Raw genomic sequence first — 27,173 nt, 5'->3', positions numbered from 1 at the left:
ATCAAACGTTGGACAATGTGTTTCTTTCTGAGGAAAATACAAGATGTCTTTAAATTTAACAGACAATTCAGTACTTACACTTTATGAAAATGAATAAATTTGTTGCAAAACTGAGGGTTAAATGACAGAGCAGCATAAGCAAGACAGGTCAGTCTCCGCTCTGCTTCCTCGCATTTGGCATAACAAGATCCCTAACATACAACCCGCTGTCTAGGGAGGATCTACCCTGAGGGCCCATGGTGTTTGTCTCCATCTGTTGGGATAAGAGTGGTACATGCAGAATGAAACATGCTGATGTGGACAGAAATGATTAAAAAAACAAAACAAAACACGTTATCAACATACAATATAAAAATTATTCTTATAATCACAGTATCATAAAAAGCCACAGTGGTGCTCAACAAAAAGGGTCTCTTTTAAAGACAGGTGTGCAACAATGACTCATGGAATTTGAGTAGGAAATTGCATAAAATAAATTTAACACTTCACGATATATAGCTACGTGGTTAAAAAATAGATGGGTTCATTTATTCAAAACATTTTAACAGTATCGCCCAAAACGCATTTTGTAAAGCGGAACTGTTCTTTTAGGATATGTGGGGGAAGAAAGACTCGAGCGGACTCGGTTGTTGTTTTATCTTGAAGGATTGAAAGTGCTCTGGTGAGTGTCTCTTAATCGATAAATTGAGATTTATGGAATCATTGTAATAACTATGTTTAAATAGTCATTAATAGAACACCTAAAAACATTTAACTATGCAACAGTGTCAGTTAATTATAGGAGAGTAATAACAGCATTGAGAGTTAGAGGCCCCGGCAGCTAACGTTAGCCCTCCTTCGCTATCAAAAACATACGCTCCTGACAGCGAGCTAGCAAGGCGGCTAAAGGGAGCAGTGCAACAACTTCCTCAATGCCGACAGGCAGTAATTCTTGTCTCTTTTTGTCTTTGTCTCAATTTTTGAAAGTTTAGTCCTAAGGAGCGTTGACTCAACGAAATAAAAACTGTTTTTACACTAATCAGGCACAATATACGCAAGTCTTTAATAGTATTCAAATATTACGTCATTTTACACTTACTGATAATTAAATGTGAAGACTAAGCGTCTCAGCCGTCCTAGCTATCAGTGTCTACTATTCCAGTGCAATTTGTAAACAACTGGATTCAGACCCGTATGATGAGCCAGGTTTAAACTATCAGGTTAAGATTTGGAAGGTGTGAATGAATCAGTGGCTCACCAAATCTGTAACAGCACACTTGTGTAGATCCCCATCATGTACAACTTCCGTATTCTTCATGTCCAGTTTTCATATATAATAATTATTATTGTTGTTGTTATTGTTATTATTATTATGTTTAATTCAGAAGATCAGGAGACAAGCCAGCATTCTTTAACTTGTTACTTTAAAGATCAATCAGATGTGAACTAGTACATCTAAAGTCATTCCTGCCTCTCTAATCACCTCAATTGGAGCTATAACTACTGTGTATTCATGATTCTTGGGTACATTTAGCTCTCCAGTTGATTTTATAATTGAACAGATGTAGGTGAAAGTCAACCCTTAGTTGTCACCTATAGGTGGTCTGTTGCCCTCTGGTTCAAAAACTGCTAAGCCTTACAGTACTGATGTTGCTCCTTGATTTTTTACTCTCAGCTAATGAGAACTTCCCATATGCATATTGATATTCCCAATATGCATATGAGATATTCCCATATCTCATATGCATACACAAGTATTAAGTTTAAATGCGTTATAAGGGTTGATCACAATTGACATTTGCCCAGTAATTCTCCATATCTTGGATTGTAAACAGGAATGATCTGTGGCAAGCTTTAGTTCACCTAATAATACCTAATAAACTAATTTTATTTTACAATTATTTAATCTATTTCACAGTATTCTCATCTTGTTTTATGATACCATAAAGCCCATCCATAGAGAATGAAAACTGCATTAAAATTTGGCACTACTCATCTGATGGTTTGTCAGATGAGATTTATGTACTTATCAGATATATCAGATTTAATTTCACATTGAAAATGTAATAGCAGACTTTATTTTATTTATTTAAACAACCTTATTTGGCAGAAAACGTTTTTGCTGTAAATTAATTAGGATTTTAAAAAGCAAAGTCATGCCAAGATTTCACTAATATTATTTATTTTTATTTATTTATTTATTTATTTATATATTTATTATTTTTTTGCCAGCAGGTGGAGGGATGAGTCTCTCCCCTGTGACTGGCACTGAAGTGCCAGAAACGGTTAATGGAGTGCTGTCACCTGTTGCTTTGGAGAATGGCCCTCATGTACCAGTCTCAGTGAAATGTGGGGGGAGCACATTACCTGGTCCTGCAGAAACATCGATGGACAGTTGTGTTGGACATGCAGAGAACCATGTTGGTATGGAAAACAGAGCTTGTGATGGAAAAAGCCACCTTGATATAGAGACAAACATTAATGAGAGAACAGCAAGTTTATCATTACACAGTCCTCATGTGGCAGACCCTGCCTTTGCTGCCAAGACAAGCACACCAGACTCAGAATCAGGATCTAGACACACAGACATTCCTGAGGCCTCCAAAACTGTGGATGCAGCTGATGCTGTTCTCATGTGGGATTCAGAAAAGCATGGAGAGTCAAAAGACTCATATCAACAGGGAGGTCCTGTCACAGCAAACAGACAGCGAACACAGGCAGAGAGTGTAAAGGGTGGCACTGGTAGTCAAGAGGAGGAAGAAGAAGATGGAGACAGGGAGAAACAGGATGAGGAGGATGATGAGAAGAATGAAAAAAAGTGGCGGAACCAGCACACAGGAAGAAGAACAGAGATGGAGGTGAGTGGAGTGTAGGATTATTTTTTTATTCAGCTTCATTAGATTGCGAGTATCAGAGACAGTGGAAGGCTTAATAGCATTAAATGAGATTAGCAGTCCACATACTGTATACACAATAATGAGCACAATCTTAACTAAAAGCAGTGCAAATGAGTGCGGCTGTGCCCTTCGACCATAGCTTTTACCTAGACATTTTGTTAAAATGTAGCTTAGAATGACGTCTAACTAGGTGGTCAAACCTAAAATTCAGTGGCTGTTTTAGAAAGAGAAAACAGACATTTTGTGTGTGGGATTAGCAGTGTTTTTACCTCTGCCAAAGAGGAGGTTATGTTTTTGGCAGCGGCGGTTTGTCTGTTAGCATCACAACTCAAAATATTATGGACGGATTTAGATTAAATTTTCAGGAAACGTCAGAAATGGAATAAAGGAACAAGTGATTACATCTGGAGCCAGGAATTATTTTAAAAGGATTTTTTTAATATTGGGAGATGGGGATAATTGTGCCTGTGCAGCTTCTAACTCAACAGATAATGCCCAGAATCTTTGGCAAAAAAAAAAAAAATACAAGATGACATCATGGTAGATGTTAAATACACTAACAGCTAACCCAGATTTAACTCAGATTGTCGCTATTAGAGGGAACGCAGATTTCTTCAATAACTTTAAGACTATTATAGCCATTTGCTTCATCTTGGTGTCCAAGGGTATGTTTCCAGGGTCAAGGAGTCTAAATAAGATTTGGCATCTATTCTGATGATTGAAATATATAGTGATATTAGCTTGAAGAAGCTTGAATAAGAGTGTTGGCATGGTATTGGTAACTGGGTGGGTTGTTGAGCCTTTAAGGGTATTTCTCAGGTGAGTAACCCTATAACTTGGCAGAGGTCTGCACACTCTGAGTTTATTTATTTAATCCTCTTCTGCCTTTCTTTTTTGGCTACTCCCCTTTACCTTCCTTTACAGTCTTCACAACAATATTCATCCTCAGCCCCCGGCCCTAGTACCTCCTCTTCTCCACCTTCTCTACTTCCCTCAGATGACACCCCTTGCCCTCCTCACATTATGGCCCAGGTCTGGGTTCGCAACGTTAGAGGAATGCAGGACAGCAAGAGCCTGGATGAAATCAGCCAAGCATGTGGTGGTAGGTATCTGTCACAAGTTTAATCATGTGCTTCCTCAAGTTTGGTTCTTTCCTTCCCTCTTTGAAAAGTGTTGTTATTTGTCTATTATTATGAAAGGCTTCCATATTTGATCGTGTCACTTATTGTTAGAAGTATTTTATAACTATAGGTTGCTGATGCTGACTTCTTTGCAGGCTGTTCAGGAGCCCGAGGAGGGGGCAGAAGTGGCCAGTCAGAGGGTCGACGGGCCACAATCTCTTCAGCTCTTGAATTAGAAGGAACTGTCAGCCATGAAGGAGACCTTACCAACTTCATCACCAAGAACTTAGAGCAGAAGATCAAAATGAGCTCCAAGCCCAGTTTGGACTGCAGTGATTGTAAGTAAAAGGTTCAGGTTCATTCAAAACCTGTATTTTAGTCCAAAAAATAATTTTAACATTTTTTTTATGACACAATTATTAAAGAATTCACTTACTATATAAAGAATTTGGTTGATGTGTTTAAATACAAGTTTTAGACCTTGTAGGTTAGTATGTTTTCCACATACACAAACAGATAGAAAAAAAGGAAGAATTAAGCCTTTGAAACTGAGCCATATTGGTTTATATGGGGAGCATAGACATGAAAAGGAATAAATAATAATAAAAAAAAGTAAAAATGATAGCACGATTGTTTTATTCCAGTCCAAATATAAGGTTTTTGATAGAGAAGTCATTTGTCATCTTCAATTAACTTTTGGCAAAAGTAAAATGGGCCAAAGATAAGAAGACATGCATAAAGTATCCAGAAATTAAATCATCTCTAAAAGTTTAGCAGGCTGACCTTACGTAGCTTGTCCATTAGCTGCCATCTGTCTTGTCTGACTCTACCGAAGGAAAACACTGAACCGCTGCCCTTCACTCTCAAACCCCTGTGGATGAGAGTCTCAGCTAAACTAGCTATTCAATTAAATGCAGTAACCCAGTCAATATGCCCTCTGTGGCAGCTCATTCCATCTACCTGCTGATTCGATTAAGATGGATGACTCACACACTTTGTTTAGAATGGAAGGATTTATTATTGCGGTCCTGCCACTGCCTGACAGAAAGCTTTCAAAGACTAAAATGTTAGTTTTTTTTAATTCACTAACCACATGTGTGTTGTGTATTCACAGATATGTTCACTTGAGTCTGAGGTTTTCTTTTGATTAAGGTGTTGTTTCAGTGGGAAGTCTTCAGTCTAGCTCTAGTACATAGTGTCTTTGCCTGCGTACATATTGTGCCTGTTAATGGGTTGTGCTGCCTTCTACCTTTTGCATATGTGTGTGATTTTTCTTGAGGAAATTTGTGCTGGAATAAATAATTCATCACTCATTTGAAAATGAACGATCAGCTTTGGCAGTCGATATTTTGTCTTTACAAAGGATATCAGCAAATGAAAACAAACAGAATCTGCATTTGCTGCTAAAATATGTTCCTTATTTTCCTTTTATTGACTGTCAAGAAAAATAAAGAAAAAAAGAAAAAAGAAAAATAAAAAGCAGTAGATACAGCCATACTACTCTATAGATCGATCTAATTTCATCATCATCGTATCTTTCCAGCCGACTGTTCAGGCCCCATCTACCGAAGCCGGGGGTTGTCACGGAAACCAGCGGATATCCCACCCATTGATCCTGCAGTCTTATTGGACCTCCAGAGACATACCCAGGAGGTGGCACAAAGTGTGGAGATGATGATGCGAAGCCTCAATGGAACCATCCAGAATGTGAGTTCTAAACTCTGTTGGTTGCGTCATTTTATTTACTCTCATTTCATTGCAGTTTGCGGATTGATATCATTGCATAGTATTTAAAGTACACTCTAGTCTTTTTATGCTTTCTTGTTGCTTCATTTATTTCTTGCTCATGCATCATCTGCTATTGTGTCTTTTTATCTTGGTGAATTTTGTTTTTTCCATTTATCCAGATGACAGCGCTAAGTGTGGGCTACATCCAGACCTACAGAGACTCCGTCGACAGCCTGGGAGAGTCTGTAGACATGAGTATTAAGGTGATGGATAGTGTGGATTTTAAGTGTTTGTTTAATAAATGTGTTGTTCTCCATTTTATGATGATTTACAGATTGATGTTACCATGTATTAAGTTTACTTTATGTTATCATTTTATATCTTATGCATCAAAGCTGCATTTTAAGGTATTAATTTATTAATTTTTGTATATTTTTCTTTTTGTAGGGTATGTACACACTGATGGCTCGCTGTGAAGAGTTAGATCGTTCCATGCAGCCCATACACACCCTGGCAGCGCAGATTCGTGACATCAAACGCACTTTGGATGCTCTAGAGACAATCTGCAAGTAACACTACCTGCTTAGTCCAAATATCCATCACAACTGCAAGATTTAACATCAAGCTGATCCTGAACAAGGATCTTGGCAAGCAATGCAACCCCTTTGCAGGTAGCACACACACACACAGCGAAGATTAAGTGTACGTCTGGAGTCCTGGAACCATTGCTGCTTGACATGCTGCATGAGTTTCACTCATAATTCTTCTGTTCATCATTTGAAGATGACCTTGTTTGTGTTGTGAGGTCTCAAAATCATTTGTTTACTTGGTTCTTGAGGATGAGCTTTTCTTTCTTTTTTTTTTTTATCTCTGATGAAGTTGTCAAGAAACAAATTTATTACTTTTGGAGACACTTCTGCCCTGGATATATATACATACACACACCCACCCACCCACACACATACACAAACTCAAACTCAAACAGCTCCTTGAAGATGGTGGGATTGATACTTTCTTTTTCCACTTTTTAGTTTGAGGAGGGTGTTATCCGTCCAGCCTGCGTGGTTCAGATTGCACTAACCTCTCCCACCCAGATGGGGGCGATATTTCTGTCCCTGGGGAGGCAAGAATAAACTGCTCACAAGACTTTTGCACAGGAACAGAAAGTCTTCTTTTTAATCTTATGCAACAAACAGATTCCTTCACTGCAAATTAGGTGGATGGGAGTGTCTGTCTCTTTTATGTGTTTATTTATTCACTTTGCTCAGCATGCTTGCTTGTTCAAAAACAGTGTTTCTGTCATTGGGAGACATTTGAGATGTTAATGGATGCCGCATAATGTCAGTAAAGATTTTATCCACTCAGATTCTCTCACATCAGTTCAAAAGAAGCTGTAACCCTTAAAAATCACAGATTTGCTTCTCTAACACTGAGCCACTATCAGTTTGTCAAGTTCAGTTGACTTTTCTCCCTCCTCCTTTGTGGCAGATTAATAAACACATGGAGGAAGAAAAATGTCTTTAATATGAACAAGTCTGCAACACTGCTGCTTCCACGGGTCTGTGTAAAGTGCATGTCACAGGCTAAAAAGTGTGTGGCTCTAAAACTGTACAAAGGTTTCATCATTACTTAGAGATTAAAATTATTTTGAGCCCAGACATGACAGAAAATCTGATCACTGTTTGGCTATTTTTGGTGAGCTCATCCTTGTATCTGAAAATAGCTTAAAAGCTGGCTATTGATGGTTTCTCACAGGTTTGAGTAAGTAAATAGAATTTATGGGCTGAGTCAACTTTAGATTTATCAAGTAAATCTAAAGTACTTGAATTATAATTAAATTGCCTTTTAAACAGTAATTTAGCTCTTTTTGTGTTTTCCTATAGACATTTTCTACATCTTGCTGCCCTAATTGAATCACTTACCGCAACTAACATGCATTATATCAATGTAAAGGACTGAAGAAATTTCAAGAATGGATGAAAACAAATTGTGATAGCTGAATAAATTCATCCAGCCTAAAGATTTCTCATTTAATATGTAGCAATAAAACATTTTATTTTCAGGCGTGTGTCTGTTGTTTGCAGACTGCTCATTGACATTCTTTGAATTGTGTTGCTTCAGCTTCAGTTCAGCCATTCTAGCGAATTAATTTATGTACAGCAAAGCTCGGTATTGAAACATATTTAAAATGATGAAATTACTTAAAGATTGGTTGTTCTTGGTATTTCACCAAGTCGAATTAACCAATAAATGTCCAGAATAAATCATTGTGGTTTTTGGCATCCTTGGGAAATGGGGATACCTACAGCTTATGTATCAATTCTACATTTAATACATTTGTATTGAAATTTTGTAAAAATAAACTCCCAGAAATGACATTTGAATCACATAAAGGGTTTTTTTGTCTTGTAGTGCTGAGCAGTAACAGTTCTGTGATTATTCAGCATTTCCTGACTTCAGTGTTTTCAGCAGAGAAAATATTAGACATTTAGTTTCCAAACATGGGGTCTAGACACTTTTTTTTCCAATGTGAACTAATATTTAACTAATTACAAAGTGAATGACCTTTTCTTTATTTAATTATATTTAAAAAAAGCTGACTTCAGCATCTCTTCTGTGTTTTTTTTCTTCCCCAACTTAAAGCCACGGGTTCCACAATATACTTGATTTAATAAAAAGATGATGGTACTTTTCTCATTGCACTGGTGGAGTTCTTGTCATAGATCATAGTACCTGTACTAGATGTTTATGCTAATACTTGTACTTATGGCAGCACTGGGTAGGTTGGGTCGTGTTGTATTGACTCTCTTAGATTGGATTTACTCAGGCTTACTGGTGAAGTTGTTTTGGTATATTTAATCTATGAAGTATAAGTACAGCAGCAAGCTGGGTAAGTTGCATATTAATGCTTGCATTTGCTGTAAACACTGGACACTTTCAACAGTGGTGTATTGTCTAAACTGAATCTCCTCACAGTTCACTGTTTGTTTCCACCACAATGAACCAGTAAGATATTTGCAAAAAAAATAAGTTTTGCAGGCTGTTAATTTAAAACCTCTTGTTAAAGTTGTTGCCACTTTGCTCTACCATGTCAGGAAACATTAAAAAAATATTGGGAAGAAATTATAAACAAGAAGAGGAGCACTCTCATCGCAAAAAAATATAAATTATGACCCTGAATGTCTTGATGATATTAAGATGTGCTCATTTAAAATGGATCTAAAGATGTCAATGATCTGTTTTTTTTTTTTTATTATTATTATTGTCTCAAGAGCGAACATTTGAAACCACAGTTGACTTTTTCAGGTGAGAAAGGACCCCTGGGAGGAGAGAGATTGAAATTTGTTGCCATTTTCTTGTTCATGATAAATATAAATCTAATATTAATTTTCTGTTGTACAGTCTGATGCATCTGTGTACATAAGATCTCTTTCTGTAACTAAAATGATTTGGATACCTTTGTTGTCTTAAGTGTATATTTTAATTAAAAATAAAAACAAATTCACATGAGCTTAGAAAAAAAATCATTTGGTCTTTTTTTTTTTTTTAACAGTACCCTGCCTCCAGAGGCACTGATGGGGATGTGGACAAGGCAGTGCAACAATATTTACATATGTTTTGGAGTGGCATATTATATAATAATGTACCAGCATGTAGCTGGAAATGACTCAGCTAACTGGAATTTAGCCGCGATCGCTCTCATTTTTCTTTTTTAAATTTATTATTGAGCTTTTCTTGCAGTGATGTTTTAAAGAGCGATGTAGTTTCACCAGAAGTCAGGCAGGGGAGGCCAGAGATCTCAGAAACCGTTTACCGGTTCAGCACATGAGCTTTAACGTGTGATCTGTAATGCCTTGCTCAAATAACAGACCCTGTTATTTGAGATAACTCTGTGGCAACCTTAGCTGTTTTAAATGAAATAGTAAGTGAAATTAGTTTCCAGCATTTTCCCATGTTTAATTAGATTTTCTTTTTTATTTGGTGAACTTGTCCTTTAACAAGAAGCAAGCCAGAGTCTGTGAGTGTTTGTACCACTGTGTCTTGGCACATCCAATGATAGGTTTCTGATTCTAACTGTAGACATAGTTAGTTCTCCTTGCTTTAAAAAAATAATCTTGGAAAAAACAAAACAAATATATATATATATATATATATATGTAGATTATATTAATCTACAAAGCAGCACACCTGCAACTCTCAGGGATTCAGTCTCTCTTGCAAGGGCACTTCAGAGGGCTTTATGCTTGCAGGTTTAACACAGACCTCCCATTTGAAGGCTGGTATGTTTTCAGTTTAAGTTCTCAGGCATAAGCTTCCAGCCACCAGCACCAGTAAAACCGTCGGGTGTGGGGCACTCGTTGGATTTGTACAACTGTCTGTAGGTGCTTCCAGTGAAGGTGTTGGATCGCCAGGACCGGGTGAAATAGTCACTATAAATTCAGTCTCAGAGGCACTTTTTGTTGTAGCAACGATTGTAGTCCCAAGTACAACTTCAGTGTTTCCTTCTGTTTTTCCTCCAGTAGATGCTCCGTCCTTTGGTGATTGCTGATCTGAGACATCCCCATCTGAAGTTTTGTACCACTGGCATATGAAGTCTTTTTTCCAGATCTCTGCTGGATCTAGTTCAGCCATTTTAGTGTCCGTGTCTGGCTGATTTGTGGCTTTTGCTGCCTCTACCTGAGAGGGAAGTTGGAAAATAACGTTAAAATTGGCAAACAATACATTTTTTTATGGAAAATATGGAAGCATTTATCAGATCTTTGAAATGTTGTGTGAAGGTATACCAAAGCTCCATCCAGAGATTTGCAGAAGGTGATCAAAGACACATGTTCTCGTGTTCAGTGGTGGAGGATCAAACTCCTTTTGGTTGTCCTCTGTTGCATCTTAGCTTCTGTTTTACTTACTGGCTAAACACAGGATCCTCTGGTAAATGGATTCTTTTTAAATAAAGCTTGCGGGGTTTTAACATTTATTTTATTATGCCTTTCTTAACATGTGCAGAGTTGTGAATCAGTTGTTAGCTGACAAAGAATCTGGAGAGGAATATTCAAAGCTATTCTTTAGGGATTTTAGTTTTTTATAAAAATATGTGTATATCTAAGCAAATTTAAACAATCTAATGTAGATTGGTATTTATAGTAAAGTGCAGGAGAGCAGTGGGCTTGTGTTATTTGTGTAATTTATGATGCAATGTCTAATCCAGCGCTAATTTATCAAATTGAAAATTGTATAGAGAATTAAGTACGTCTTACCTTTTCTGTCACTTTTTCTGCCACTGTGGTTGTGGGTGGAAGATGGAGATAGGCAGAGCTGTCTGGATTTTGACGAACACATCGACCCTTTCCTTGGCAAAGGGAGGATGAGCAAAGTTGAGTTGCTGTGGTGACATTGATGGAGTAAGGTCCCAGGATGTTTCGGACAAAATCTCCCAGGTCCTGGCACTCTCTCTGGGAAATAGATCGAGTATAATATCAACAGAGCGCAGAAGTAGTGGTATATCCCAATGGATACAGAAGTGCTTCCTTAATAAAGACCAAGTTGTTTTATTAAACTATCCAAGCGAACAAGTGTATTTGGGGACCACATGAGTTTTGCTTATGTACATTTTTACCAAATGGGCATCTTATGGATGTATAGTATATAAAATGCGAGTGTAGGTTGTGTACCTCAGTCTTAGTCTCACTTCTCTCCCAGATAACAACTCCTGCTGCTCCCATGGCAGCACTTTCTCCAATAGTGTTGATCAGATCAGCCTGTAAAAACAAAAATACCCAACATTAAAACTATGAAAGAGAAAAAACACAACATACTGTTTTCACAAGTTTATGCTATACACAAAATATACACGTTTGAGGTTAAAGGATCAACTACAAGATGTATTTTATATAAAATGTAATACCTTACCCGTGATAAGAAAGTTTTAGTTGAAGCATACAAACTCTTGACCAGAGGGAACACGGGCAGATCAAACTCTGCACCAGGCAGAGATGATACCCGTAGTGCTTCCTTTATTTGACCTGATAAATAAAGTCGCGCTCCAGAGGTCCCATTCTACAGAAAGGGGGACATATTGCACACTTATCTACCAACATAGTTCATCATATTCTGCACATTACATCTGCTTTTCTCTCTTTCTCCTTACAATGTGCTTACATCAAAAGAAAACCCATCAACTAAGAGGTAGTAGTTTATATCAAAACATGAACATCTGATGTTTGTTTGCTCTACTTTGCACTACACTTTTGGACAAATTTAAACAAAGAAAAATGTTCATACCAAACATTGCATTTAAAATGTTGGGGTTTACACTGGGACATGTTAGCAGCTGATCAGAGGATATTGATTGCTCAGCAGGTGATTTGAAGTAGAGTGGTTTTTATATTATTAAACTCAGTCTTTCCATCATCTTTGTTTCTCCTGTTTATTAAATTTATATATAAGGTAAGAGTGGATAAGAACAGTGAGTTCAAGCAGATAAATAAACTACAAGAACCCCCCCCCCCCCCTTTTTTTTTGACTTTTAATCAACTACATGTATCTAGAAAGATACTCACCTGCAGCTTCTGCAGGGTCAAAAGGGGGTACAGGGCAGAGCATTGTTTCCATAGCCACAACAGCTGGTCGTTAAGAGCCCTCTCTGCTGGATGACACTGGCCGGTGTAATTGGCTAACATGGTTTGGGTGGGGTCACTATTATAGCAGCTGGGGTATGGAGAGAAGCCCCACAATGCTTTGGGCCTTAACCTTTTGACCTCCCGTAGAGTCTCCATCATGACTGACTGGGCTGCTGCTTCAAAGTCCACCTGTGGTTAGATGAGGGGATCTTTCAGTCTTCAAGTATTTTCTAATTATTGCTCTGAAAACTAGCAATATTTTAACATTAATAGCTCAGGAATTAAGAAAGGGGAATTTAAACATTTATCATGGATCAGTTCAGTTTGTCGTCTCGTACTTTACACAATCCATTCCTGCAACCTTTTCCAAATTTATAATGCATGCAAGTTTTTTTTCTTCTTTTTTTTTCTTGTTTTCTCTCTTTCTCTTCCTCCTAGTACTTTCCTTCTAGTACCTAGCCTAGCCTTTTAATCAAACTGCCCTTACCTTTGACCATTTCTCCACCTCTTCTGGGCTCCAGTTAGGAAAAAAAGTCTTCATTAGGTTCCTCGATGCCTCCTGATACATCACCTGTTTCTCTCTGTTTCTGGACCACTGGGGGACCCACTCGGCCCAGCGCAGCACCCCCAGCCCAAGAAATCTAGGGGCAGGTAAAGCTGCCTCCAGATCTTGCTGTGTCTTTTGAATGTGGCTGTCCAGACGTGTGTGCTGGGGAAGCCCCCCACTGACTGGTGTGTTTCTGTTTACAAAGTATGGGTAGTTCCCCAGCGTATCCTCATAAAAGAAGGCTGCACGGCCCTCTCGTTCCATGCCGAAAGATCTCAGATCTGGTCGACCGGAGCAGGAGTCAGGGATGCCCCAGAAGATAATAAATGGCTGTCCAGACAGGAGAGGAGGACGGGCAGGCTGGGGCGGACCGGCCATACATGGGCCAGCAAAGGCAGCAAGCGAAAAAAGGAGGAGGAGGATGGCTGAGGAAGATGTAGTCTGAGCCAGAACGTTGCAAAGTGCCAGTTTTGGTTCTGGCTGTAGGTCTGGATGACAGTGTGGTTCAGTCCACGCCATTGATACGGCTCACCCCTTCAGGCCTTCACAGCCAATCATGTTGCTGGAAAAATAAATTTAAAAAATTAGCAATTAATCTGTAATTGATTGTAGTTGCTCAGCAAAGTTTATAACTAAACATGTAACAGGTCTGCAGCATTATTAGTTATTAACGTAACTTTGGAACAATGAAAACATGCCAGTAATACGTTACAAACTGGCATTTCAATATTTTTTGACACCATGAAAATAAAGACTGAATTGAAAGTCTGAATAGGGTGGATTTTTAAAATGTATTTATTTAATCAAAAATAGTGATCCAAATAGAATTTTAACCAAGCAGCACAGGGGAAGTTCTTCCAGTACAGGAAAGTAGTCATCTCATATAAACAAAAGAAACTGTGGGATGCCTTGAAACTGTTGTCTGGTTCTGGTGCATTTTGGCAGTTTAAACAAAGTAAAATGTTTCTGTGCACTTGATGAGTCACATTGCTGCTTATTTCTTTGATGGTTTGTTTTTTTTTCTACCCCATATTTGTTTGACACCTCTGCAAATTGGTCCCATAAAAATCCCACTTTTTGTTTCTTTCTTTTGTTTGTTTGTTGTTTTTTTTTTTATATATATATATTTTCCAGCTTATTTTTATTCACCAGGAAATTGTCACAGAGTGTTGACAAAATTTCAACAATTGCTTGTTAGCAGTAGCAACACTTCTCCCAAGCACAGGTTGTTGCATGCTCTCTAACAAGCCCACAATGTGAAACGTGACTGGTGGAGACATAGTTGCTGCAATTCAGAATGCCACAAATTTCTGTAACATAGAATCTGCTGCTTGCAGAAAAATACACCGTCTAATTCACCCTTGCACAGCATCTCCTACAGGTGTTCGTAATTATCTCGGCTCGTTAGATGATTAAATGTGTGAATTGATGCAGTAAATTACATCATGTAAACATAACAAAACACAACAGGAGAGTGAGGTATGGCTGTCAATCAAGTGTTATGTGCAAATACGCCTTAAGTATCACAGTGATGGAGTTTTAAATGATTTTTGGCCAATTTTTTTTCTCTTGCAGTAAAACTTTGTGCTGCAGCATAACTTCCGAAATTGTGAGCTCCTTGTTCCGTATACTCCTTTACAGCCGTTTACCTCCAGTTACTTTTTAACACCATGCATAATTAATATCTAAGTGAGTGATTAAAAACACAGCTTTGGTGATGAAGGCTAATTTGCAGCTTCTCTGTGAAATGTGTTTGAAAACCTGTGAGATACCACTTACATTTAATTTCAGGTTTTAATAACTCAACCAGGGTATGTTCTCAGTTTATTAGGAAAGTGTTACTAAAAATAGCTTTCAGTAGATTATCAGCTCCTGTTTTTTTTAAACAGCTAAAGGAAATTTAGTCTATTGCATTATCAGACTTTAACTGATGCTGACAGGTATTAAATGAGCCTCCTAATAACCAATAAGCCAGTAATTGTACTATGCTCACATGTCCCGTAGTATCCTGCAGATACCCCTTTGTTTACAGTGTTCTTATGGAAATATATGGACATAAGAAATTAAGCAAAGGGAAACATCACAACTGCTTGTTAAACTGATCTTAAATATAGAAAATATAAAATAATCAGTCTTGTAGGTTAATCATGCAGTGGCTTTTTCAAAATTACTGTTTAACCTGATCTAAACATATTGCCTTTTTCAATTCCAATAGTTGAAATCCCTCCATACTGTATGTAATCCCCTTCTTACTGCTGGTAGTGAGTGGTAAATGTAAGAACTGGCTAATCTGTTCCGGATAAGCCTCTTTTTTGTGTTTACTTTTCTCTTTGGTCAGAGGCTGATCCTGTACTTTTGCTACTCAAGAAAAAAAAAAAAAAAAAAAAAGACATCTAGGACACGATACAAACCTTTTAAATCTGCCTTTGTTTCACACAACTGTTCAAATTTCACATTTTTAAGTAAATTAATTCATTAAATAAGTCTTTAGATTTTTTCAAATGTTGATTCTTAGCAGCAGACCTAATTTCCTAATCAGGTTTTGTCATTCATCATTAAAATTTCTAAATTATTCATTTCATTATTATGCCCCTCAGCCAAGAAGGAACTGATTAATTATCAGTATAAAACCAGCATTTCAGATTCCTTTCTGTGTCTGTAGAGCTCATTTTTATCTCACAGTCCTTGTGCATGCTCTGTTTGCATGAAAGCCACCATGCTGTGCCAATTACACAAAGAAACACAATGTTTTTACCTGCTGGGAATTTGATTTGATCCTTTCATCATCAAATAATGTTTTTTTCTTTTTTTCTTTTTTCAGCACAACCAGGCTTATAGTGTTAAATTTGGATTTCCAATTCTCCTGTTGGAATCTTGCAAATATGGGCGGCATGCTGCTAGATACAGTATGCTTTTATCCATCTATAAAACTGACTCTCAAAGTGTAGCTCATCAAATTTATACTATGGTTATTCTTTTGTTTTTTAGAGTCTTTCAGGGTAAAAGAAAGGCATTTAAAACATTAGGGTAAAACATTACATTGCTGTAATAGTTTCTGTATGTTTCTAATGTGTCATTTTGCCTTCCTGAAGAATTGCTCGGGCTGTCCTTGTGGACAGTTGCTCACAAACCAAGAACAACAGTAAGAGCCAATATTGATGTAGTTGAGATTAGACGATAAATGCGTCACAGAAACCTGAGGTCATTAATTGAGCCAGTTCAGCTTGGCTTCAGCAAGTCAGTGTTGCACATACAGTATAGTTAAATGGATTAAATGGAAGTCGTAACAGGTTTGATCAAAGAAGAGCAGTCAAAATCGTGAGTTTACTTAATTATTTTTTCAAAATATGTGTGGTTGAAAGTATTTTTTTTTCAAGTTCTGTTTTTTCCTTCAAATATAGTGTGAAATTTAATTTAGTATTATATATAGTATTCATGTTCTCAGCAAGTATCCAGGTTTAATACTGCTACTTTTTACCCCTTTTACATAGTGCATGCAATTCATCTCTCTCTCTCCCTCTCTATTTTCTCTGAAATAACTCTCTTTTTTTACAAGTCATTAAAAGCTTGTATATAATTATATGTATAAAATAACAGTCACAATCATGAGTTTACTTGATTATTTTTTACAAGTGGTTGAAAGTGTTATTTTTTCTAGTTCTTCACTGTTTTTTTTTTCTTTAGATATAATGTGAAATTTAATTAAATGCATTGCATTTAAGTATTTAAAAGTAATTAAAAGCCTGTATTTTGTTATATCGAAACAACCTGAGTTTGTAGACAGTAAAGATGTCCCCATCTTTGCCCATTAAAAGAAAAATTTGGTATTTTAACTGACAATTGTGTCATTTTATTTACCACACCACTCGGATTCAGATCAGGGTGGTTGTTTCTCCCGATCCTGCCCCTCCAGGTCTCACTCTCACTGCGTAAGCAGCAACGTGAGCACTGGTAAAACAAGGAAGTTCCTGGAAGAAGTGCTCTCCAACAAGGAGTCCAAAAAGGGTGGGTAATCTGAACTGTTATTTGATGCATAGGCACAAACAACAATCAGGACTCGTCCCTCCACCAGAAGGCGGCTACCCTCTCAGCCACCAGGGTAAACCCCAGTGTACAGGCACCAAGTCACGGGGCAAAGAGTATGCCCACACCAGCCTGGTACCTCACCGGTAGCAACTACAAACTAGGAGAAGTCGCATCTTCTCGAGGACACTAGTTCCAGAGCTGTGCATCAAGGTAAGTCCAAGTATGTTCTACATTCTATTCTATTCTACTCTACAGTCATTTAGCAGACGCTTTTATCCAAAGCGACTTACATTTGAGAGTAAGAACAACACAAGCAAGAATTCAAACAAGATGGGTCGTCATCATTAAGTTGTAGTCATACTGCTGTGACCAGGTGCTGTCATGTAGTGCTAGAGGCAGTGCATAATTGTTTTTTGTAGTTTTTTGTAAGTCATTTTGTTTAAATACAAACATTCCAATTTCATCAATCAATATCAACCATCAATCAAGTATGTCTATCTGGAACTACTCAACCTCACTAACCAACTCACACTCCTTCCCTGTCAGAGAGGAAATGTTCCACATCCCAAGGGCTACCTTCTGCAGCTGTGGATTGGACTTCCAGGGTCCCTGACTTTGACCGCCACACTGCACCTGACCCCTATGGCTCCTCCCACAGATGGTGAGTCCACAAGACGGGTCTCCTTATTACCCTTTCAGGCTGAGCCCGACCAGACCCCATGGGCAAAGGCCTTGCCACCAGTAGCTTGCCACCCCACCAGTAGGCCTGACTCCAGAGCTGATAGGCATCAGCAGGCTAAGCGGAATACAGTTTTGGCAGTCACTGAGGGAAAAAAACTCAGAGATGGGAAGAGTTTGGAGAGGCCATGGAAAATGTCTTGGGACATTGTGGGTCATTGGAAGGGATACTTTGAAGACCTCTTCAATTCCACTGACATGTGTTTCAGTGAGGAAGCAAGGCAGGGGATCCTGAAGTATGCTCCTATCTCTGGGGCTAAGGTACTTGAGGTGGTTAAAAAGATCCTTGGTGGCAAGGCCTTGGGGGTGTCAGAGATCTGCCCAGAGTTCCTTAAGCTCTGAATTCTGTGGAATTGTCTTTGTTAACACGCCTCTGCAGCATCACATAGACATCAAGACAGTGCCTCTGGAATGGCAGACTGGGGTAGTGGTCTCCCTGTTCAAGATAGGGGTACCAGAGGGTATGTTCTAACTACAGTGGGATCACACCTCTTAACCTTCCTGGTAAAGACTATTCAGGGGTCCTGGAACAGAGGGTTCAACAGATAGTCGAATCTCAGATAGAGGAGGAGCAGTGTGGTTTTTGTCCCAGTTGTGGAACAGTGGACGGACCAGCTCTACACCCTCTTCAGGGTCTTGGACGGGGCTTGGGAGTTCATGAATTCCAAGAAGGGACTCCTGTGGAGGATACTCTGGAAGAATGAAGTACTAGAACCCTGTCCAGTCCATGTATGACTGGTGCCAAAGCTTGGTCTGCTTTGACGGCAGTAAGTAGGATTTGTTTCCAAAAAAGATTGGACTCTGCCAAGGCTGCACTTTGTCACCAGTTCTGTTCATAACTTTTATGTAAAAAATATCTAGGCACAGCCAAGGTGTTGAGGGGATCCGGTTTAGTGGCCTCAGGATCTGGTCTCTGCTTTCTGCAGACGATGTGGTTCTGTTGGTTTCATCGGTCCATGATCTTCAGCTCTCATTGAAGCAATTTGCAGCTGAATGTGAAACAGTTAGGATGAGAATAAGCACCTCCAAATCTAAGACAATGGTCTTCAGTTAGATGTTGGAGTGTCGTCCAGGTTGGGATTGAGGTCCAACCCCAAGTGGAGGAGTTCAAGTATCTCGGAGACTTGTTCACGAGTGAGGGAAGAATAGAGCGGGAGATCAACAGGTGGCTCGTGCAATGTCTGCAGTGATGCAGACTCTGCATCAGTCTGGTGGAGCTGAGCCAAAAGGTGAAGCTCCCGATTTGCTTGTTATTTTTATGCTACTCCCACAGATGGTGAGTCCACAAGACGGGTCTCCTTATTACCCTTTCAGGCTGAGCCCGACCAGACCCCATGGGCAAAGGCCTTGCCACCAGTAGCTTGCTACCCCACCAGTAGGCCTGACTCCAGAGCTGAATGACACCTATGGTCACAAGCTGTGGGTAGTGACTGAAAGAACAAGATTACAAATACAAGCAGCTGAATTTCCTCCTTAGGGTAGCTGGGTTCACCCTTTAAGATCAGGTGAGAAGATTGGTCATCCGGGAGGGGCTTAACGTAGCATTGAGGCTCCTCACTTCTTTACCTTGCATTTAAAGGAGCCAGATTAGGTGGCTCAGGCATCGGGTGATGATACCTCCTGGGCACTTCCCTAGTGAAATATTTCAAGCATGTCTCACTGGGAGGAGACCTTGTGGAAGACCCAGGACACACTGGAGGGACTACATATCTTGGCTGGCCTGGGAACACCTCGTGATCCCCCTGGATGTGCAGGCAAATGTGGCTGAGGAGAGGAAAGTCTGGGCTTTCCGGTTTAGGCTGCTGCCACTGCGACCCAGTCCTGGATAAGTGTCAAGAAAATGGATGGATGATGCTCTATTGCATCAGCCTAAAGGCCCATTTATGCTTGACGCAAAAGACAGATATGCAAATGCACAGTTTCATCCTGCATCAGTTACACGAGAATTTGGTCCATTTTCACAGAGCTTAGCTATTTGTCGCTTGATGCAGAGGACGAGGCAATACCACTGGAAATTGCAGGGCCAGTGCTGAGCAGAATAATTGACATATGACCACGAAAGAAAGAAGCCAGAGAAGAAGAAGAGGATCAGGAAGGGAATAAAAGCAGAAGAAGAATGAAGATGAGCACAGCAATTGTAAAAATTGTGCGTGCTTTTGAAGAGAGACTAGTGTTTAGGGCGTTGGGTGGTTGGCAAAAACTTTATAGCGATGCATTACCGCTGTCAAACAGTGCTGAAACTGACATTGGCTTGTGGGAGTGAACTCTGAACTTAGCACTGCCCACTAGTAGAGTAATTGTCTTAACAACCATGGCACTGCAAAAGAAGCATGAGGACAATGATGTACAACATTCAAAACTGACATCTCTATTTACGTACATGAGGGAGCATAAATGGGCCTTAAGATGAGCAGCAGGAGGGATGCTTTGTGTTAATTGGTAGTCAGTTAGGATAACTTAGACAGCATATTTGTTGGAGTGTGCTATCTGGCTGTAACTGGAAAATTGTTTTGTTCTATTCTATTTATTCTATTCTACAGTCATTTAGCAGACGCTTTTATCCAAAGTGACTTACATCTGAGAGTAAGAACAACTCAAGCAAGAATTCAAACAAGATGGGACATCATAATTAAGTGGTAGTCAGACTGCTGTGAGTCCAGTTAGACCCAGGTGCTGTCATGTAGTGCTAGAGGCAGTGCATATAAATTTTGGAAAACATTATGTGAGGCTGAGGTCATCGTTCCCTGAGAATATACTTTTTAAAGTCTGGATATGACACATACTCACCAGTTCTACTGCATAGATGCAGTAATGACTGGAAAAGTGGGTATGCTCTTTATTTCTGACCTAGGAAATAAACAACCTAATTTAATAAAGAGTGGAAAGGTGGGAAGTAATAACACTACCATTTTTTGGTCTGGGCTTATTGAATTTGCAGATTGTCACTTAACTTCTGCTGCTTGACTTCAGGGATAAATCATGAATACAAATGTAACAGCCACAGATTTTATGATCATTATGGGCTCACAGACTAAAAGGTAACTACATCAAAATGCTTTTCGTGGAAGCTCATGCTTATTCTTTAGTGCAACCACATATTAAAGCTAGATGACCATTCAATCACTTTGCAAGTTGAGGTGCCAGTAATTGTAAACTTAGTTCTTTTTAGGCCTGTCACAATGACTGACAAAGATAAAAAAAAAGATCATTTTGATAGGCTTAATTCTCTCCAGCTTTTTAATTTGTTTACTCACAGAAGGTCACAATCTGCTGCATTATGAGTGCGAAGCTAAAAGAACATAGAAAATTAATGGGACCTCCGCATAAGGTGTAACCAGTGCTGCACTGCCTGCATATGGGCTTACTGTAGCTTATTTAACAGATTATCACACCTCCATTTAACTATTTGATGAAGGTGTCAAGTATTAGCTAGAAGGGGAGGAGATCTGGGTAACATCTTTGCCAGTCTTGGAACCACGTTTGACTTGCAGCACACAGCTGAATGTGATGCAACTCAGATAGGATTTAGAAGTGAGTGTACTCATTGTTGACTGGAAAGTATGTATACTGCACCAGTCCAGAGGGTGAAACCTAATGTAAGATTTGAGATTTTGTTGGAGTTGTAGAGCCACATCTTTAATGAAACATTAACCTTTCACCTCTTATGAAGTGTTTAAACACATTTATATTTAATAATTATGTATATGACATGTCCTCACAATGTGATACATAGGTGTGTTTGTCTGTATGCACACATGGCCATGCAGTACATTGTTGTTGTTTATAATTACATGACTGTATGTGGGAGGTGTGTGTGTAACTTTAATAAGACTCACAGAACTGAGCCTAATCATTACTGGTGCCTTCTTTCTTCACAAAGAGACACTCAGAAACAGTCACACAGGCTCAGATTTTAGTTGAATAGTCATTGTTATAAAAAGGTTAAGTCACATTAAAAATATTTTTGGACCATCAGTGGCAACGGGGTCTGCTGAACACATAGATCCAATTTTTATGATTCTAATGTCTTATATGTAGTTTTTATGGCAGGTTAAAAAGACCCCACAGAAAAACCTGAGTCAAAAATGGATGGAGGTCAGTGGAGTCAGTGGTGCATGTGCTCTGTGCTGTGAAATTCAGAATAAAACCCATAAGGCCTTTTACAAATGGTGGTCACACTGGGTGAAAACATGTGCATGTTTTGATGTGTAATTATTATATTTACATAAGAAACTGTTTGCACATAAGAAGGTAGGAAAATTTTATGAATAAATGTCAAAAGTGTGGATTTTATGTGGCAGTTAAAAAAAAGCAAACTTAAAGGTACATTGTGCAGGATTTATTGACATGTAGCAGTACAGATGGGCATATAAATGTCTTCAAATGGCAAGCGCAGTTGGAAATGGACAGTGATGGAGGACTGAAATTACCAAATACAAAATGTTTAATAAATAAATTGTTATGGCAAAAAAATTAACCAAAAATATTTTTAAATTAAGAAAACTATTAAATGTGACATGAATTTATTTCTATGGTAATTTTTCAACAGTCTTAATTTAACTTTGTATTAATAGTATTTATTTACTTTTCAGTTTTAGTTTATTTTTTCATGCTTTTTGAAATTTCTTTCCTCTTTTATTTTTAAGCCTTTATTTAGTTATGTATTATTTTCCTTTTCCATTTTCTTATTCTCAAAATTAGGGATGTTCCGATGCCACTTCTTTTCTGTCCGATACCGAGTCCAGTACCTAGGGTTTAGGTATCTGCCGATACCAAGTATGGATCCGATACTAGTGTTATCTTATTAAGAGGTCTATAAATTCTATTTCAGTCTTCAGCTGCAGGGACATGGATCTGATTGACATGAGACTGATAAGTTTTTGCTATTGCTAGTGCGTCCAATAACAATACTTTGATGAACCACAAACCATTAGTTTCCTCCTTCTTAGATGAATAATAAACAAGTGCAACAAGAAAGACGGTGCTAGCACCAGAGAAGCCGATCAGCTGATCATCGACAGCCGGTCATGGAACAACAGGAGAGAGGGGAGGAGTAGAAGCAGAGAAGGAGAAGGCAGATTAGTACAGAACTGAAGGAAACATTTTTTTTTCTTTAAATAAAAGAGTGCGAGTGTTGAACCCTCTCAGCGGGAAAGGTGTGGGGGATGAGGGAGCGTTAATTCTGTTTAAAAAAATGAATGCAATAAATTACATAAATTAGTTACCGCTGTCAAAGTGTTATTTTTGATAGCCTTAATATTCATATATGTTATCCATGCTTTATTAACACGTGAAAACATGATTGCCACAGAACTGTTTTAATTATTGAGTAAATAAACTCAGATCAAAGAATTTCTATTAAAAACTAACTCGAATTCGATCGTACAGTGAATGTTTTCCAGAAAGAACAGTGGCTGTTAATCCTGGACACTAAATTCTAAGATGTCTGTTATTGTGGTGGCTTTCTGGCTTTTTTCTTCAAATTACCCAAGTTTTTTAAAAGCACTTGCCAACGTTTGTTGTTTCTGTGGTTTGTTGCGCATTTCCTTTGAGGCAACAAACTTGTGCTCTTTCACATGATTTGTATTGTATTTCCGTTTCCATGGCATTGGATGGCGTTTAGACAGAAAAACTCGCAGATACCGATCCCCTTACTTTTGGTAAGATCGGCGAGTATTTCCGATGCTAGTATCGGTATCGACCCATCCCTACTCAAAATTATTTATTTGTTTATTTCATTTTCATGTGATATATTTTTTATTTTGTCATGTATTGACACTTTTTTTTCGCATTCATATTTACATCTTCATTATTTCTTCTTTCATCTTCATTAATCTCGCTTTTCTTCCTCTGTTTATATTGTCGAGCGTATTAATTTCTGTTTTCTTTTTACATTTCTCTGTCTCCTTTTTATATTTTTGTTTGCATTTTTGCCTCTTTGTGTAAATTAAATATTCCTAGGATGTAACATTGGTATATTTTAATTTATAAGGCCATTTTGAGCAGGTTACCTTCCTATGTCTGTTTAAGTTCATAACTCTCCAGAACACTTACAGTCTTAGAGCCAGTGGTTGGCTGAGGTTCAAGGTGCCTTTTGTGTGGACAGAGTCAGGTAAGAGGAGTCTGCCCTTTTTTGGGCCCTGGTCTTGGAATGATCTGCAGGCTAGGATGAGGCTAGGGTCTCTCACCCATATTTTAAGTTTTAAACAAGAGTTTTTACTTTCCAGTTGTACTTGTAACATGTAGTTGTGTTTGATCTTATTTGTATTCGATCACAATGTCCTTAGATTTTATGCTTGGAGTGTTTGTAATATTGGTGATTTTGTTGCATAACTGTTAAATGTCTTACATTTGTTTGTACTCTGCATTTTGTCTGCATTGTTGCTTAATCTTTGACAGCCAGGACATCCATGTAAAAGAGATTTTTAATCTCAATGGATCAGATCCATTGGGGGCAGATCCTCTGGCCTCCTGGTCAAAGAACACTGAACAGGTCACAGACAGTTTCATTCCTCCGTAGATGGTGTCTGTCAATTCTTCCATATATAAACAACAATAGAAACACAGTTTTTAACAATATAATGATAGATTTTTTGTCATCAACCTTTAATTTTGTTACATGCTTCACCTTTATACTGTAATTGTGTTAGAACTATAAAAGATATCAAATTGCCTTTTTGGACAAACAAAATTCAATCTTTTGTGACCTGTTTAAATGTTGAATAAAGTTTTCTACATGAAAGTATGCCTGAGCTATAGGGCTCCATAGTGAGGTTGGTTGTTCATTTTGGCGAAACCCAATTAATTTCTGTGTGAGAAATTAAGCCTTTTTTTCTTTTTTTTTCTTGAGGTCTTTACACTGTGCTGTATATTCTCTTGACTGCACTTCTCTCCATCATGCTACATTGTTAAATCACAAGTTGTCTTCCATCATCCCACCAAGGTAGTTATATGACCCAACCCATTAGGTCTGCACAGCCTTTTTTCCTCCAAAACTACCTGGAAACCTCTCCAATGATTACTTTCCCTAAAGGCAACGCAAAACCCAACTCAGGGAATGCAGTAATTATGTAGGTTACTTGTAATCATTCATTTATTAATGCAGATGTGTAATTTGATCTGTTGTTGTATTTACTTTGTTTTATTTGTAACTTCTAATTTCAGACAAAACCCTCCACCAAGCCACCCATTATTCACCTCATCTAGTAATAAAATGGTGTAACTGAGTCTAGAATCCTGTGTTTGAATGGGCACACCACATAAGATTTTCAATGGGCTAACCCTACCCAACTGCTGTTTAGTTTTTTTTCACACATTTAGATTTTTAAAAAAAAAAAAACATATTCTATATAGTGTAAATTAGTTAAACACAGACATTCATGATGGAAACAGAAGACGTGTTATCACAAGCTGATTACGTAAAAGCAATATGCTTCAATGCCTTTTCCATTTTCAGGATAAAAAGGAAAATAAACAGTGACAAATCTATTTGTATTGTATTGATTAAAACACGATTAATTCAAATCAATTTAGTTCAAATGTATTTATCTAACACATTTAAAAACAACTTCAACTGACCGAAGCGCTTCACAATAACAACTCCAATCACAGATAGAAATAATGACAAATAAAGAATAACAAGCAAAGGTATACTCCATTTAGCTAGCATGGAAGGTCAGGGAGACAGTGTTTAAGTCTACCCTAAAGACTGAGAGGACCTAACAGACAGTGGAAGGCTAGTCCACAGTCTGAACGCTGCCATGGAGAAGGCTCTATTACCTCTGGCTTTTAGCCTGGCTTTGGGGACAAGCAAATAGAACTGGTCAGCTGACCTCTGGGCTCTGGGGGAAGTGTACAACTCACTCAAATAAGATGGGCCCATAAAGTGCAAACACTTTAAAACAATCAACAAAACCTTAAATTCTATATGAAAGCAGACAGGGAGCCAATGTAAGGTACACAAAACAGGGGTGATGTACTTACGTCTCCTTGTGTTAGACAGTAAATGGGCTGTAACAATTTGTGCACTCTGTAGGCGCTTAGGTAGCCCTGGTCCAACCCAGCATACACCGCAATAATCCAGACACGAGGTCACAAATAGCTATTTCAAAATCAGCCAGAGGAAGTTAGGACTTAATTTTGGCAAGAGTCCTCAGCTGAAAGAAGCTTCCCAGGATTCTTTACAAGAAGATGGCGGTAGGAGGACAGAAGAGCAATCGCACTGTTATGACTGTGCAGGGGGTTTCTTTGAAAACCAAAATCTTAGTTTTATTTTTATTTAAAGTCAGAAAGTTAGTACTTTAAAAAAATAGATTGTTTTATGTCTGTCTTTACTTCTGGTCTTTCCCCCACTTCTGTGATTCCACAATTTGTTCAACTCTTCCCAAGAACTTTTTTGTGATCGTCTTTCCTGGCTGTTGTCTTTCTCTTTATTTGTCTTTATAGTCCTTGTACCGTGCCTCAGTTTGTTTAACATTTCACAGTTTTTTTGGTTTGTTTTGTAACATTCCCTCGCTTCCTGTATTTAATTAAATCTTACACTTTTTTCCAGTGGGATTAGTAATAAAGTTCTCTCCTTAATCCGACTTGCTATCTTCATACTTTAAATCCTTTGCTCAACTGAAATGCAACATCAAGTTGATATTTTACCACCATCTGCTATTGCATCTGTAACCATGGTGACAGTTTTATATGCTGTGGTGTTTCTCTTATACTAAAGTGTAGGTAAAGGATTTTCTAAAGGTTTGTAAACATGAAAATACATTTTTTACTCCCCACTTGCTGGCCACTATAGAATAATAGATCCCATTTATCCGGTATCAGTAATTCAAACAGAATCAGTAAGTGATTACTACATAAAATTAAATTGCATTTTACAGTGATTACCAGAGAAGTCATAAACACAATGCAGCAACACTGCCAGTATGTGTGCTAATATATGTTGTTCATACATGCTAAAAAAATAAGACATTCATATCATTAAAAAAATTATTTATATATGAACTGTCTAAATTACATAACTTCTGGATACTATTAGCTTAAACAGCTTTCTGAAATCAGATAAATATTACATTCACTTCTGACTAGTTGAGAGAACTTCAACTCACCTGGGACCGTGCTCCTGTATTTAGCCCGTACAATGAAGATAGCATCTGAGTCCCGGCTGCTGGCAGTCAAATGCTTTATTCCTTTGTTTTCAGTTTTATTCTTCACTCTTCCAGGTGGAAAAAACAAGGACTTCTGCTGGATTTGTGAGGGCATTGATAAGCTATGCATGTATAACATGCAACAAAAAGGCTCCTGACATTCAGCGGCTAATAGAAAAAGAGAAGGAGGGGCAGAAGAAGATAACAAGACAGAAATAGACAAGAATTTAAAAGAGAATTAAAACAAGTCAAGGGAAGAAGAGAAGGTGAAAAACTAAGAAAGAAAGATATAAACGAATGAAGGAAAGGAAGCTAAAGAGAGATAGAAGAGGCCATTCGAGGTCTATCCCAGAGATTGGGAAAAGCATGGGCAGGAG

At 38.2% G+C, this 27,173-nt stretch overlaps 2 protein-coding genes across 4 annotated transcripts; one reads left to right on the top strand and one right to left on the bottom strand.

Moving 5' to 3' along the window:
* The first annotated feature begins 596 nt into the window (after window positions 1–596).
* On the top strand, window positions 597–9,235 carry borcs6 (BLOC-1 related complex subunit 6). Of its 3 annotated transcripts, none has more exons than XM_042003879.1 (7): window positions 597–661; window positions 2,212–2,837; window positions 3,801–3,978; window positions 4,153–4,335; window positions 5,541–5,704; window positions 5,905–5,988; window positions 6,756–9,235. In XM_042003879.1, the coding sequence occupies exons 2-7, from the start codon at window positions 2,223–2,225 to the stop codon at window positions 6,759–6,761; spliced, it is 1,230 nt and encodes a 409-aa protein (XP_041859813.1). In that variant the 5' UTR covers window positions 597–661; window positions 2,212–2,222; the 3' UTR covers window positions 6,762–9,235. The 3 variants fall into 3 exon arrangements, with proteins under 3 accessions (XP_041859813.1, XP_041859811.1, XP_041859812.1); XM_042003877.1 differs by having other exon boundaries at window positions 6,173–9,235; XM_042003878.1 differs by having other exon boundaries at window positions 607–661; window positions 2,215–2,837; window positions 6,173–9,235.
* si:dkey-72l14.3 (Glyco_hydro_56 domain-containing protein) lies at window positions 8,982–26,788 on the bottom strand. Its single transcript, XM_042003876.1, has 7 exons — window positions 26,758–26,788; window positions 12,827–13,448; window positions 12,280–12,528; window positions 11,630–11,776; window positions 11,392–11,478; window positions 10,978–11,172; window positions 8,982–10,402 (listed from the first exon to the last, which is right to left on the bottom strand). The coding sequence occupies exons 2-7, from the start codon at window positions 13,403–13,405 to the stop codon at window positions 10,019–10,021; spliced, it is 1,641 nt and encodes a 546-aa protein (XP_041859810.1). The 5' UTR covers window positions 13,406–13,448; window positions 26,758–26,788; the 3' UTR covers window positions 8,982–10,018.
* Window positions 26,789–27,173: the final 385 nt, after the last annotated feature.

This window comes from Melanotaenia boesemani, chromosome 13, assembly GCF_017639745.1.
Source record: "Melanotaenia boesemani isolate fMelBoe1 chromosome 13, fMelBoe1.pri, whole genome shotgun sequence".
Lineage (NCBI taxonomy): Eukaryota > Metazoa > Chordata > Actinopteri > Atheriniformes > Melanotaeniidae > Melanotaenia > Melanotaenia boesemani.
This window is presented reverse-complemented; position numbering and strand designations above follow the sequence as displayed.

Excerpts from the sequence above, each read along its gene's own strand:
- borcs6 (XM_042003877.1), top strand. The coding sequence starts at position 2,223 with ATGAGTCTCTCCCCTGTGACTGGCACTGAAGTGCCAGAAACGGTTAAT. Across the intron at positions 2,838-3,800 it reads GAAGAAGAACAGAGATGGAG|TCTTCACAACAATATTCATC; the intron begins GTGAGTGGAGTG and ends CTTCCTTTACAG. Across the intron at positions 5,705-5,904 it reads TCAATGGAACCATCCAGAAT|ATGACAGCGCTAAGTGTGGG; the intron begins GTGAGTTCTAAA and ends CCATTTATCCAG.
- si:dkey-72l14.3 (XM_042003876.1), bottom strand. The coding sequence starts at position 13,405 with ATGGCGTGGACTGAACCACACTGTCATCCAGACCTACAGCCAGAACCA. Across the intron at positions 11,777-12,279 it reads TGACCCTGCAGAAGCTGCAG|AATGGGACCTCTGGAGCGCG; the intron begins GTGAGTATCTTT and ends CCCTTTCTGTAG. Across the intron at positions 11,479-11,629 it reads CTAAAACTTTCTTATCACGG|GCTGATCTGATCAACACTAT; the intron begins GTAAGGTATTAC and ends TTGTTTTTACAG.